This window comes from Gadus macrocephalus, chromosome 12 (assembly GCF_031168955.1).
Source record: "Gadus macrocephalus chromosome 12, ASM3116895v1".
Classification (NCBI taxonomy): domain Eukaryota; kingdom Metazoa; phylum Chordata; class Actinopteri; order Gadiformes; family Gadidae; genus Gadus; species Gadus macrocephalus.
The window spans coordinates 6,095,828-6,111,063 of record NC_082393.1 but is presented as its reverse complement, the minus strand read 5'-3'; the positions used below and the strand labels follow the sequence as shown (position 1 = coordinate 6,111,063).

Genomic DNA, 15,236 nt, shown 5'->3' with positions numbered 1-15,236 from the left:
CCTCCTCCAACAACGTACACAAAATCAATTCTTGTTTTGTTTATTATATATATTTAAAATAATGAGCCATGTTTTCTTGGATATAGATCTTAAGATTTGGATATATATCATAAGAGTTGGAATCGTGAGCCAGAAAAGATACAGCAGCAGCTTGCAAACTGGCCTCTAACGAGTCTGTGCTGCTGCTGCTTCTGCTGCTGCTGCTGTTGTTGTGATGAAGGGGTTTAGTAAAAGTAAAGCTTGGCTAGAGTTAAATATTACTTTTCTCCATCACTTGAAATGCCATGGATAGATGGACAAAATGAATTAGGAAGCAGATTACATAAAATTCAATTATGCTGATCCATTCTGTCACAACGGTTCCATTTTTGGGCTCCAACCGCATGTGAACACGTAACTATTATTAGAGTATTATTTTGATGCATTGAAGTTCAACATGAGTCAACAATGTTCTGAACGTGCCTTGACAAAAACATGTGCTCATTTATAAAAAAAAAAGATTGAGTGGTTTATAAAACAACAAATTGTACAGGGAACTTTTTGTTCTTGGTAAAATAGTTCAGGGAGCTTGTTAACACACACGTGTTGCACGCACAAAAACAGACAAACACACACTCACACACAGACTCTTTTGTTGTGATGTTTTGCGGCTCTCCCTCTCCCATCTAGGTGCTGTCATCTTTAATCCTGTTATAGTGATGACCACAATGTCCACAACCTACCTGTAGACCCCTACCCGCTCCTTATTGATCTCTCTGTACCGTCTGACCTTGAACTGCTCCTTAATGATCGGTCTCTGTGCTGTCTTACCCCTACCTGCTCCTCAATGACCTGTCTCTGTGCTGTTTAACCCCTACTTGCCCCATAATGACCTGTCTCTGTACTGTCTAACCCCTACCTGCTGTTAATGAACTTTCTCTGTATTCACTATCTAATAGGGATGGGCGTGAGGAATCGATTACTCGAGTACTCCTCGTTACAAATGAACTCGGTTGGTGGACAGGCAAACTCGAGTTTGCATATACACACACAAACAAAGTTTTCTGAAGCAAATGTATCAATTCTGTGCAACGCCACTAACGCATGCCATGGGCACAAAGCAAATTAAATTGATCAAATTTCTGTGAGGTGCGTGCCGTGCCGTGTGCAGGCACGCCAGAATTAAAAAGGTTAAGAGATGGCGGTTAAAGCAAAGCGCAGCGAAGAATTGAAATACTTTAAAGAAATAGGAGATCATAAGGTGAAATGTAAAATATGCCAAGCGAAATCGAGCTACCAGAGTACTACAAGTACTATGCGGCAACATATGCTCCTGAAACACAACGTTGAGTTCGGGAAAGCAGACCCGCAGCGACCAAGTGTGTCGGCTATTTTCACCGCCGCAAGACGCAGCTTTAATCCTGGCCGTGTAGAGAAGATCACAACGAGTATTTCCATAGTCCATTTGCTGCCGTTTTATTTGCAGCTTTAAATTATTTGCAATGGTTAGGCTACTTGTTTCGTTTTTGTTTTCTTTAAACCGTTACAGGCCTTGGTTCGACGTGATTTAAATTGTGAGACGCATATTTCTTTTTGTAAGGAAAATGTTTTGAACGTTTGCAAAAATAAATAATGATAACTCTGACTGTTTTGATGGAGAATAAGCATTACATGTTTGGTTGATAATATTGCCGTTCATCATTAGGCCTATTCCAGCTGCAGATGCGTTGCATTCTAAAAATAGATTTGATTAAACGAGTACTCGATTGATCCTCGAGGAATTCCTTCGATCACTCGAGTTTGGAATTTACTACTCGTGCCCATCCCTACTATCTAACCCCTACCTGCTCCTTAATGATCTCTCTCTGTACAGTCTAACCCCTGCCTGCTCCTTAATGACCTGTCCCTCCATTCCTTGCCAGTAAGCGGCCATCTTGGATGGCCGCTGACACTAACACTCCAGTTTGTTTGTGAAGGACTTCTCTAATTTCTTTGATTTCTAACAATAATTCTTTGAACATTTTGAGAGCCATATGTTGTGCTATTGAAAATACCTCCTTCCATAGCTTCATACATGGTGGATGGTTTTTAAAAGTGGAGATATCTGAAGGATTGAGTTCCAAAGCTGTAAACAGCAACAAACATACTAATGGTAACATCTTGGTAAGAAAGTCTGCTGTATATCATTTCTAAAAGTTGGATTAGGAAAGTTGGAGCTGTTCAACTATGACTAAATGACTATGACTAAAAGGTGCTTCAAAGGATGATCCTGGTGATCCTGAGTTTGTGACAATGGACACCGTTATGGAATGACTGGACCAACAGAAGAACTTCTATGAGGATCTGCTGAAGAGGCAGGAGACTGCATTTCGCAGTTTTTCTCAAATGATCATGGACTCCACCAAAGAGTGGACTCAGTTCTGAGTGAGCTACAAGAAATTAAGGTGAGCCTGAATTACTCTCAAAGTTAGGGCTGGGCGATATGACCAAAATATCATATCCCGATATAGGTCATTCATATCCCGATAACGATTTATATCACGATATAGCACATTTTCTGTAAATTTAATGAATAATTAGTTTATATAAAATGACCACATGAAAAGGCCTATTTCATATTACATTTTGAATTATATACTCTACAAATAAAGATAACTTACTCATGGTTATTTTTCTCCTTTTTATTTAGAACATTTGTGCAAATTATGCATGCAACAAAATATAAAATATGAATGTATAAATATAAAACGGTAAATAGAAAACACTTTTTTGGTTGGTTTTCAAAAATATTAAAACCAACCTTACCAATAGTCTTTAACAGTAGAAATTTGTATTGTAGCGGCAAACAAAAATGAATACAGGCCTAACATAAATATTGGTATATAAAATACGAAATGTAAACATGGAACACTTTCAAGTTTAAACCAATGCAGCAAATTAAGGCTCACAATATAAAAATATATAATATAACAAATAAGTTTTAAGGACTGTACTTTTGTGGATTTCATCCATAGACTCTCTCCGTACTGTTTGTCGTGATTCTTTCGTAGGTGGTAAAATAAGTTGGTGGTGTTTGAGTCTGGTGAGGGGACCGGTTTGCGGCATACTTTGCAAAGTACGTTTTTCTGGTCCGTGTCCGACTTTTCAAACCCAAACCATGACCATGCGATAGAAGTAGCCCCTCTTTTAGATATGAGCTCACTTTGTCTTGGCTGGTCGTCGGAGTCCTTCTCCTGTTCAGAATTGTCACGTTCACTCTCCGCCATGTTTGTTTGTGTTGCATTCATGTGCCGTGCGGAAGAATGTAAAGCGTCGTCCAAATGACGTAAAATATTGCCGTAAAGAGTGTGATTTGCGACAAGACGATATTAAAACGATAGAGCATAATATGAAACGATAGACATTTTTATATCATCACATGATATATATCGTCATATCGCCCAGCCCTACTCAAAGTGATATCGATAAGTTAAAGAAAGATCTAAGTGCGACAACAAAGTGAGTCCGAGAGCTTAACCGAGTACATGAGTACAAGGCCAAAGGTAGACTTAGGTCATTCAGTTAATTTAAGGTTCTCTACAAAAACAAATTGACAAGCTTAAACCTAGGCCTACCAAAAAAGGGCTTTGTAGTTGCTCATTTGTATACATACATTGGACAATTTGGACTATTTCATGGATTTTGTTTCTCAGACTACATGTAGTCTGAGAAACAAAATCCATGAAATAGACCAAATTGTCCAAACAAATGACATAAATGTCCTTGCTTTGAGTGAAACTCAACTAGACTCCTCTTTAGAGGATGCTGAATTGAGTATACAGAACTACACTCTGTTTAGGGAAGACAGGAATAAAAATGGAGGTGGTGTGGCCATGTATACAGAGTCAACTACCAGCTAAAGTGAGTAATGATTTAATGGTGGATGATAAAGAGGCTCTTTTGGTTCAGGTTCACCGACCACATTCAAAGCCTATACTGCTCGGTTGTTGTTACAGGCCCCCGAATGCTAGAATAGAATACTTGACAGGAATATGTAACCTCATTGATAACATTTCTGACAAAAACAAAGAATTGTTTATGCTGGGAGATTTCAACATTGACTACCTTTCTTCAGATTGCCATCTGAAGAAGAAGCTTCTTTCAAAAGTCAATACTTTTAATTTAACCCGGGTTGTTGACCAACCAACCAGGGTATTTATTAATAAGACCGGTACCAAGTCATCAACCTGTATTGATCATATCTATACTTATGTTCCAGAGCATTGCTCAAAATCTATATCTTTATCCATAGGTTTCAGTGATCATAACCTGGTTGCCATTCCTAGAAAAATCAAGGTTCCTAAGGCAGGAAACAAGATAAAATTCTGCCGGTCGTTCAGGACGTTTAATCATGACCTCTATGTGAAGGACATCAGTGATGAGCAGTGGTCAGATGTGTGTTTGGAGAATTATCCAGATATTGAGTAAGTTTATGGAGAAGCTAACCAAGGTGGCTGACAAGCACGCCCCCTTAAGGAAACACACAGCTAGAAATAACAGTGCTCCATGGTTGAGTAAGGAACTGAAAGCTTTGATGACTCAGCGTGATAATGCTGAAAAGGTTGCAAATCAATCAGGTTGCCTGAATGATAGGGAAAAATACTGTAGATTAATGAACATGGTTACGAAACTGAACAAGAACATGAAAAAAGATTATCAACAGAAGCTCAGTGATGCTAAAAACAACCACAAGGAAATATGGAAAACACTGAATGAAATTATGAGACGGAAATCAAACATGAACAACACGTACGTTGACTGTAAAGGTGTTTCCATTACTAAACCACAGGAAATTGCTAATTATTTTAATGATTTTTTTATTGATAAAATTGATAAATTAAGAGCCACTATGACTCCTAAACATGGCGCTCTATCACATGCATTGATTGACAATTGAATTATGAAAGGGAAACGGTGTTCTTTTGAATTTAAAAATGTCGACGCTGAAATGGATGAGGAAATGTTTTTACACCTCTGATGAAGCATCTCCTGGAATTAACAATGTGGATGGGATACTACTCAAGGTTGTAGCCAGAGAGCATTGTGTTCCTGTATGTTATATTTTTAATAGATGTTTGACCAACTCCTCATGCCATGAATTATGGAAAGAAGCTAAAGTGATCCCCTTGCCAAAAAAAAAAAAGCTATATTTTCTGGGGCTAATAGTAGGCCCATCAGTCTACTACCAGTACTGAGCATGAGCAAGATATTGGAAAGGATTGTTTATAATCAAATTCAAGACTATTTTATTAATAATGAACTTATAACAAAATCCCAGCATGCATATCGAGTTGGTCACTCAACTAACTCTGCCATTGTTCATATGAATGACGAATGGTTTAAAGAAATGGACAACAAAAGAATTGTGGGCACTGTTAGGGCCGTTACATAGTCGACGCGAGCAACGCGCGTAAACGACGCGAGTGACGCGAGCGACGCGCTTCCTTTCATAGTCTACACAGCATACGCGAACGTCGCGGGCAATGCATGACATGCAATACACCACTCACGCCATGGGTGGCAGCAGAGTCACCGGTGTTTTCGCGGGGGGACGTTCCAGGTGACGGAACGTTCCACGTTGATCGGAACGTTCCACGTTCCGATCAAAGTGGCTACGGAAGAAGAGTGATGAAGCGCAGAGATAGGCGGTGGTATGTGCGCCCTTTAAATACCACACGAGATCAGGATGGGGAATTTGTTTCTCTGGTGCTTCCAATGCGAAGCATGGACGAGGAGAGGCATTTCCAGTATTTTCGGATGTCGGCGCCAAAGTTTGATGATCTCCTTTCGCGAGTCATCCGATATCTTCCCGACTCTCACCAAAACCGGCCCTTGTCAGGGAGCAGCTGGCAGATTATTTTTTGTCAGATGCTGGCGTGTTTCCCCACCAGTACAATGTGCTACGATTGGTATTGCGCACTGACCAATAAATGTATATACATTGGTCACTTGGAAGCATGACTTTTGATTCATTAGTTATCATGTTACACAAGTTACCTAATTTGGTTTACGTCAAACTCATTAATTCATATCCATATAAAATGTTTATACAACGAGCTATTGCCTTGACAGATGAATGAATTATTTAAGTGTAGGCCTATAGCCAAAGGCTTTAAGCTATAGCGCATAATGTCCACAGAAATTATATGGTAGGCAACATTATTAGAGAAAAGGGGTTTATTTATCAAATACAGAAAATAGTCCCACCATACACGCACACATTTTTCATTCACTACACACTCACGCTTTCAAATTTCATTCACTCAAAGAGGCTACTGAACTTATGTTTCACACAGAACATGAACATTTATGTTTCACATAGAACGTGAACACAAAACATTACGTAATTAATTCAAATAGGCTAACACTAAAACAAATAAGGCCAGTAATAGAATGAATATCGGGTGACAAGAAGATCATTAAAATGGCTCACAATCCCGCATCAGATGTTTGATGTCGCGCATCAAAATAGCACTTTGACCCTGTGGAAGGGTTTGCATAAATTGGCACAGATAATTAGTAAAAGAGACGTCAAGTCATTCTTATCACGTTCCCGCATCCTCTCATATGTTCTTCTGTAAATATAACCTATAGTAGTAATAATGTACAATATTTGCAGTATCGCCCCCACCGACAACGCATGGTATTGCATGGATCGGCGTGTCGCGTATCAAAGATTTGGAGGACGCGTTTTGCTACGCGTCGACGCATAATGGTGGCCGAAGCGTCGCGTCGCGTAGCCTTTTGGACGCGTATGCGTAGACTATGTAAGGGCCCTTATGCTTGATTTTAGTGTGGCTTTTGACATTATTGATCATGCACTGCTAATTGGTAAACTCAAGTGCTATGGGTTCGCTGATACTGCCCTCTCTTGGATGGAGAGTTATCTGTTTGGCAGGAGGCAAAGAGTGGTTTTCAATGGAAGCTTATCAGTCAGAAAAGATGTCCTATATGGAGTGCCTCAAGGAAGCTGTCTGGGTCCTCTTTTATTTTCTATTTTTACCTATGACCTGCCCTATGTTCTGGAACAGACAAAAGTAGTAATATGCTGATGACTCAACTATGTTCTGTGCTGCGTCTACATGCAAGGAACTGACTGATGTATTATGCAAAGAATTACAAACTGTGTCTGATTGGGTAGAGGACCACAAATGACTATTAAACATCACTAAGACAAAGTGCATGGTTATTATTGGTACCAGGAGAAGGATTGCCAGAGACTCCTGTTTAAATCTATCTATGGGTGGTATTCCAATAGAGCAAGTAAGGAAAATTAAATTACTTGGCATTATAATAGATGATCAGTTGTTATGTTCAGACCATATTGATTAAATTGCTGTAAAATGGGACAGGGTATTGCTATGACTAGAAAATGCTCTTACTATGTGACACCTTCAGTCAGGAATCAGGTCATTTAGGCTCTATTTTTTTTCTCACTTAGGGTACTGTATGGTTGTGTGGTCCAGCACCGCTAAAAAACATATAAAAAAATTCCAGCTTGCTCAAAATAGAGCTGCAAGATTGGCTCTTCAATGTACTTTTAAAACTAATGTCATGAAGATGCACAACAGTCTGTCATGGTTGACCGTTGAGGCTAAAGTAACCCAAACCCAAAATGCCGTTGTTGATAGGAAACCGGATTCTTTTTTCAGGACAGCTTTTTAAGACAGGCTCAAAGCACAGTCATATGAATAGACTGGTCAGAAAAGGCTGTTTTGACCACAGCCCAAAACAAATCAACTGAACCAGGCGGTCATTTACAGAGCCGTCAGTCAGTGGAATTCCTTACCCATTAGCATAAGAAGCATCAAGGGTAAATATTAGTGCTGTCAAGCGATTAAGATATTTAATCGCATTAATGTCATAGTTAACTCGCGATTAATTGTACATTTTTTTCTATTCTAAATATCCCTTGATTTCGTGCAGCTAGCCTTTTAGTGAGATCAGAGAGTTTTGAGAAGGACAGTAAGATTATTCCTATTCCTTATTCCTTATTCCTATTCCTACACGCACGCACGCACGCACGCACACACACACACACACACACACACACACACACACACACACACACACACACACACACACACACACACACACACACACACACACACACACACACACACACACACACACACACACACACATGGTAATCGGGAGAGTCGGGAGAATTCCCGGTGGGCCGTTAATGTTTCGGGGCTGTCGGGCTGATTACTGTGGGATAACAATATTGCGTTTATAAAAGTTCCGTGCAGCACCGTCCGGCAGCCTGAGCTGTGCGCCCGCAACCTCTCACTCACTCAACAGACGCAACACTCACAAACTGTCAACGTCGCAACCAAGTCGATTTTGTTTAGAGGGGAGTAACTGAGCGGCCCCTCCTGAAGTGGTACAGCCCAGGTGGGCCTTGAACTGCGATTGGTCAGAAAGACGTAACAGCTAATGACAATATTGAACTCTCTTGCAGCCTCAAACAGAGTGACACACAAACACACACACACTTTTAAGGAGTTTATCACCTTCTCCGTATTAGGGATGGGCGTGAGGAATCGATTACTCGAGTACTACTCGTTACAAATGAACTCGGTTGGTGGACAGGCAAACTCGAGTTTGCATATACACACACAAACAAAGTTTTCTGAAGCAAATGTATCAATTTTCTGTCGGCGCCACTAACGCATGACGTGGGCACAAAGAAAATTAAATGCATCCATTTCCATGGCGCGTTCCGTGGCGTGTGCAGGCACGCCAGAATTCAAAAAGTTAAGAGATGGCGGTTAAAGCAAACCGCAGCGAAGAATTGAAATACTTTAAAGAAATAGCAGATCATAAGGTGAAATGTAAAATATGCCAAGCGAAATCGAGCTACCAGAAAGTACTATGCGGCAACATATGCTCCTGAAACACAACAGTGAGTTCGGGAAAGCAGACCCGCAGCAACGGTGAAAGTGAAAGTGTGTCGGCTATATTTTCACCGCCGCAAGACGCAGCTGTAATCCCGGGCGTGTAGAGAAGATCACAACGCTGAGTATTTCCATAGTCCATTTGCTGCCGTTTTATTTGCAGCTTTAAGCATTTATTTGCAATGGTTAGGCTACTTGTTTCGTTTTTTTTAAACTGTTACAGGCCTTGGTTCGACGTGATTTAAATTGTGAGACGCATATTTATTTTTGTAAGGGAAATGTGTTTTGAACGTTTGCAAAAATAAATAATGAATACTCTGATAACTCTGACTGTTTTGATGGAGAATAAGCATTAGGCCTACATGTTTGGTTGGTAATATTGCCGTTCATCATCAGGCCTATTCCTGCTGCAGATGCGTTGCATTCTAAAAATAGATTTGATTTAACGAGTACTCGATTGATCCTCGAGGAATTCCTTCGATCACTCGAGTTTGGAATTTACTACTCGTGCCCATCCCTACTCCGTATCCTTGCTTGCCCCAACAAGTTTGTGCGGCGTGCTTGTTCTTTTGTTTCCGGTATAGCTAGATCCGGTATGGTGTTGTAGTTTTTCTAACGTGACTAGTTGTTGCTAGACAGAAGGTGAAAAAACTACGTTTGCCAAGCCAAAAGGGTGTTAATCGTGCACTAAAAAAATTAACGCCGTTAAAATTGGTTTGACAATGTATTGAAGTGTTGCAGTGTTTTTAACTTTTGTGATATTAATAGGTTTTTGTACTGTATGTATGTTTATGTCTGTGTATGGTTTTTGTTTTATGTGGACCCCAGGAAGATTAGCGACCACAGCTGTGGATGCTAATGGAGATCTGAATAAAAAGAATAGAGAGAGAGAGAGAGAGAGAGAGAGAGAGAGAGAGAGAGAGAGAGAGAGAGAGAGAGAGAGAGAGAGAGAGAGAGAGAGAGAGAGAGAGAGAGAGAGAGAGAGAGAGAGAGAGAGAGAGAGAGAGAGAGAGAGAGAGAGAGAGAGAGAGAGAGAGAGAGAGAGAGGACATGTGGGTTCTCCTGCTCCTCCTGCTGAGGCCAGGACACCATGACCCAATTACCCGGGCTTCCCTGTCATCCCAGAGCGACTGCCAGCTAGGGCACCACCCAGCGCCTGACAGAACCAGAGCTACGGGGAAGACTGGAGGAACCCTGACAGTCACTTGGATCTGTAAAGTACACATCTGGAGCAATGTGTCTTCTCCTTACTGTGTCTCATACAGTCTACAACTTCCAGGGTCATGCGTCTGTCCTCTCCAGTCCGAAGCCAATTTTCCTAATTCCCCTGGCTGCCATCTTAGCAGGGTGATGGAACAGAACGTTCATGCTGCATTCCGTTCAATTCCTAGTGTTCAGAACCAAGATGGCCAAGAACGTCCATCTTGCTATGAGCTGTGTGCATCTGTTCACATTGAAAGGCTTCTACTGACACCAGCAAAAAGAGGTGGATGGGAGGAGGGATGGAAGAACAACAATGAGAAGAATTAATTACTTTTCTGTGGATATCCCTCGCCCGGAAGTCCCGCCCTCCCTCTCTCGCTGATCTCCGCCAATTTTTAGCCTCGGCTGCAAGGTTTTCACCTTTTCATCCTATATACAAGCTACTCACCCAGTGGGAACATATGTTTATTTTAATTTTAAATGGTGAACATTGAATAATTTAACCTAGTTGTAAGGGATGACATATGGTGATGGTGGTTAGATATTGGCTATACACAACTGAAGTTTAACTGATTTCATACATGAACAATGCAATGTGCATGTAAAATCTAAATACTACTAAATAAGGTTTTGTCCTACCTGTATGTCTCAGCCAATGTTAATATAATGTGCACCCTTGAAGAGTGCGGATATGTGCGCCACAAAACCATCAGCATGTAAATTGCTAGCATGTTAATTCCAAACCTCATTTTCTAATCAGGTTGTTTACTTCTGTCACTAGCAAGTCGGGTTGTAATCGTATCGCCAGTAATTCTGCTAAGTGGCTCCGTGTTGAAAGAATATAATGACAGGACAAGGAGAATGTATTTAATCATGTCGCTGCCCCCCCCCCCCCCCCCCCCCCCGAGGCCCAGATGTATATGAGGAGAAGGATAATTGAAAAACTAAATGGGGGAGCATGTCTCTGGAACCAGAGCTGCTTTCAAAACGTTTGTATCTATTTGCCTCGCACTTCCTGCTAAATCTCCAGATGTTTTTCTAGATTTCCATTATACCCACTTTTGTCAAATTGTCTCGGGGCCAACCAGAAGATAAATCGGCCACTGACTCATCTTGGTGGGACAGAGGAGCCATCAGTGTGTCCGAACAGCGATTCTTCAAATACGTCATCAGACATTAACATATAACACTGCTGCCTATTGGCAACGCAATACAATATTGGATCAAAAGTTAGAAGGTTGTGATTGGTCAGATCGTTAACGGTTCGAAGCCACCTTTTAATGACACTGAAGCAGCTCAGCCGTCCCAATCACTCCCAGTTCATTGTTTGATTGCTAATGTTGGAGCTTGAAGTGTGAGGAACAGAGTAACTCTTTGGAATCCAGCCGAGGTGGTTAGCTTAGCAGCTGAAACCAAACAAATGCACTGTCCGGGTCACGACAGTCAGTGTTTGAGCTCCAGGCCAGCACTCAGTAGGAAGACTTTCTCATTAGGTAAGTAGTGATTGGTCATTTCAAAGGTGGCTCCAGACAATGGAGAGGAATAGATACTTTTTTTCACCTCTGGGAGAGTGTCTCCCGCAGATGTAGAATTTAATCATATCAATCATCATCTCTCTCTCGAGGCCTGACCAGAGATGAGATGGCAAGTCCCCATGTATTTCCATTCTATTGAAATGGATCTTGAATGTAGTGTGCCACTTGTCTTCAGTCATCAGGTCCACTTGTGCTCTGCCAGAATAAACATTGTGGAACGGAGGGTAAAAATAGCCAGCAGTTACAGAGCTGCCAATCAGTCAGAGCACCAGAGGTAGCTGAGACTACCTTAACAGCACAAGATGGCTGTTGCCAAGCACCGTTAACTGCCCTGTCATTTTCAATTGGTTGAATCAAAACTTATCTTGAAATCAACAATGATTTCAAACTTGACTGCTTGTACAAGCGGCACTTGTTGACTGCAATCTTTTATTCGATCATGAGGTATTTCTATACAGATATAATGGTCTAGCTTTAACTTGGGGAGTAGTGATATGTACGTATCTTTCTACGAGTACAAGTATTCCACAGTAGAGAGCTGGAGAATCTTCTCAGGCCGAGACGAGACACACCAGAAAATCAAGGTAGGGAATTTCATTGGCCGGCCCCAGTCAATAACAACAAGAAGTGGAACACTCCTGACCTCCCTGCAGTGGCTTCCTCCAGTAACAATCAGTTGGAAATATATCAATGCTGTTATGTAGCACATAATGCGTCGGGTCACTAGTTTAATGCATTTCATGGGAGATTGGAAGCCTGCTTCTTCCCCAACACACACACACACACACACACACACACACACACACACACACACACACACACACACACACACACACACACACACACACACACACACACACACACACACACACACACACACACACACACACACACACACACACACCCCAGTGGCCTTATTAAAAGTTATTGACAAGCAAAAGCTCTCTCTTTCTGAGACACGAATATACTGCAATAATATCACCTTGTTAGTGAATAACACTGTCATCTTTGATACTTTGGGCACACACACTGACACATATTCCACCACAAGCCATACACACACACACACACATTTGGGTGGTGCATGTGTATGTGCACATTCACTTGCTCACGTGTGTGGACACACACACACACACACACACACACACACACACACACACACACACACACACACACACACACACACACAGGTGTGTTTGAAGGTGCCATATTAGTGACACTGAGTTGGCAATCCATTTAAATACATTCTACCGTTTTATACTGATTGTTAAGGTATCGATCTGTAAACAACTATTTGGCCTCAAACTGAAACTAAAAACGCCATTGATTTCAGCCAAGCAATCATTCAAAAATGCAACCCTGAATGATTTTCCTGCCAAATGGTCATATCTACCAGCTGGTGTCTGGTGGCAGGGGTAGCCTATCTTTTTGACAATGTTCGGACTGAGCGATTTAGTTATTGTGTCATTTTATGTACCAAAGAGATTGGGAAAAGCAAATAGCCAACATTAAAAAACATTCATACCATCTGCTATGTAATTTGTGATAGGACAAGATGGCTTCCATTATGTCTAGTCTAGTCTACTAACCGTTAGTTGGAGGCAACACGACTAACTAGGAATCAATTATGTTTTGGTGTTCAGGGGATCGAACACTGATTGTTCAATGAACCTTTTGTGATTTGTGATTGATTAAAAGATAATAAGGGTGAGAAAATATTCAAAATATTTGACAGTTGCACAGACATACAGGTGCAAAAGAGAAGAGGTTGGGAGACACCGACTTCAGTCCCAAAGTATATGAAGGCTAAGTGGGGAGGCAAAGGCCTGCTGCAGACTAGCAGGTAGTCTACTTGAGCAGAGAGCAGTGTAGGTGGCAGGGGGACTTACCTCCGATGTCTGGCCGTAACTTCTTATCATATTCCTTTAGTAAATTGTTGAGTATTTCCGTGGCGTCCGTTTCATGTGTTTTTGGCGCCAACATTTGGTTAACGGTTACGTCCTCGTAGTCCTCGTCGTATACGACGGTTTGAGTGCTGGAGAGAAAAACTAATTACATTTTGTTCACAAACTCAGGCACCGTCATCCATGGTTCCGTTTTTATATTAATAATTGTAATTTGTATTAGGCCTATTATTATCCATGTCCAAACTTAATACCGATATGTATATTTTTAAGCCATAGGTGGCTCAGGATAGGCATACAACCAATTATCTTTTGATTTAGACATTTAATGAAATACAGATTGTTTAAGACTGAATGAGGGCAGGCTACTAAGCTGAGCATCGTCCACATTTCTTTCAGAGTGGCATTCGTCGATATTACTTAAAAGGTTAAGTTCAAGTGGACATGTCCGCAAGTTCACATTGCATCCAATTAGAGCAGCGCAGCCGTTTCACTCTCACATTCAACATGTCAAATAAAATGCATCACCTACCATGTCTGAAAAACTGACAAAAGTGACAAGTATGCCCAAAATTTCGGTGACATGTTTTCTTTCTTCCTAAAAGATAAAAAAAAATCAAATATGTCGTGGAATGACGCGCAGTTGTTCAGACAATGGAGATGGGGAACTACTAATATATGAAGCGAAACATGTCAATAGTTTGTAATCCAGCCGAATAATTCGCGCATTTCTGGTGTTGTTGCACCAGCCGTTTCCAGTCCATGTTTCGGGGATGTCGACTGCTCTCAGACAGGCACCAGCACCTCCCACTCCGGAGGTAGGGGTTGGTATCTCCGAGGATTTTAACTCCTCAGATATCGGCGGTCACACGCAGGTGCGCAAACTCTAAACGTGGAAGCAGACCGGAGCCCCCAGCCCCCCATTCCATTCCACTCCACCCCTCCCTCAGCCCAACCCCCCCGGGTGTTTTGCTTGGTTGTGCCTTGGTTGTTTCCCCGAGCATGAGACTTTTTCCAGTTCCTGCAGAATCTCCTTTCCTTTTTTTGAAAAATGTAATCTAATAAGGAAATGGTGTCATCACATTGAGGAAGAGAAGGATGGAGGGAGGGAGGGAGGGAGGAGGGGAGGTAGGAAACGATATGTGAGATTAATGTAGGCCTAAATTATAAAAACCAACAAGCCTTTCTTGATCTTCTGTTTTTTTCTTCTGCAAATTATTTCCAAAATTAAAACGGACGCCTGTCTAGTTATTGTCTATGAAGTCTTTAAAGAAATTGGAACTGGCATGATGATTCCTTTGAGCTTGTCCTTGAAGTCACATAAGGGGATTGGACATCAAATGTTGGCCAAACCCATGGGGAGGGTAACAACGGTAGTACGGATGGGGTCACAGCAGTCGTGCTTCCAGTCATTCATATTGTTGTGGGTTGGGGAACAGTTTCATTAAATTTCAACTCTGCATCAAATTCACTTCTTCTAAAACGGTTGATAGGGTGATTCAGAAGTGATTAACCCCTACAAAAAAACAAACATAAATGGATTGTTTCACAACAACTTAATTAATTTGCTGGGGTGTGCAAATTAGATTGCTCCAAAAAATATTGCCTGAATTGATTAGTTAGGAACTTTATGTAAAGAAACTACAATGCAATCAAATGCCTTGCATGCAGGTAAT

At 41.3% G+C, this 15,236-nt stretch overlaps 1 protein-coding gene and 1 long non-coding RNA gene across 3 annotated transcripts in view; both read right to left on the bottom strand.

Moving 5' to 3' along the window:
- LOC132468927 (gamma-aminobutyric acid receptor subunit gamma-3) overlaps nucleotides 1-14,481 on the bottom strand; it is a 72,694-nt gene extending 58,213 nt beyond the window's left edge. For both annotated transcript variants that reach the window (XM_060066760.1, XM_060066761.1), the window contains exons 1-2: nucleotides 14,093-14,481; nucleotides 13,546-13,691 (exon numbers count right to left, since the gene is read on the bottom strand). In XM_060066760.1, coding sequence (XP_059922743.1) covers nucleotides 13,546-13,691; nucleotides 14,093-14,145 — 199 coding nt within the window. In that variant the 5' untranslated portion in view covers nucleotides 14,146-14,481. The remainder of the gene's footprint in view (nucleotides 1-13,545; nucleotides 13,692-14,092) is intronic.
- On the bottom strand, nucleotides 6,178-6,768 carry LOC132469944 (uncharacterized). Its single transcript, XR_009528526.1, has 2 exons — nucleotides 6,549-6,768; nucleotides 6,178-6,492 (listed from the first exon to the last, which is right to left on the bottom strand). It is a non-coding gene; the product is annotated as an uncharacterized LOC132469944 (long non-coding RNA).
- Nucleotides 14,482-15,236: the final 755 nt, after the last annotated feature.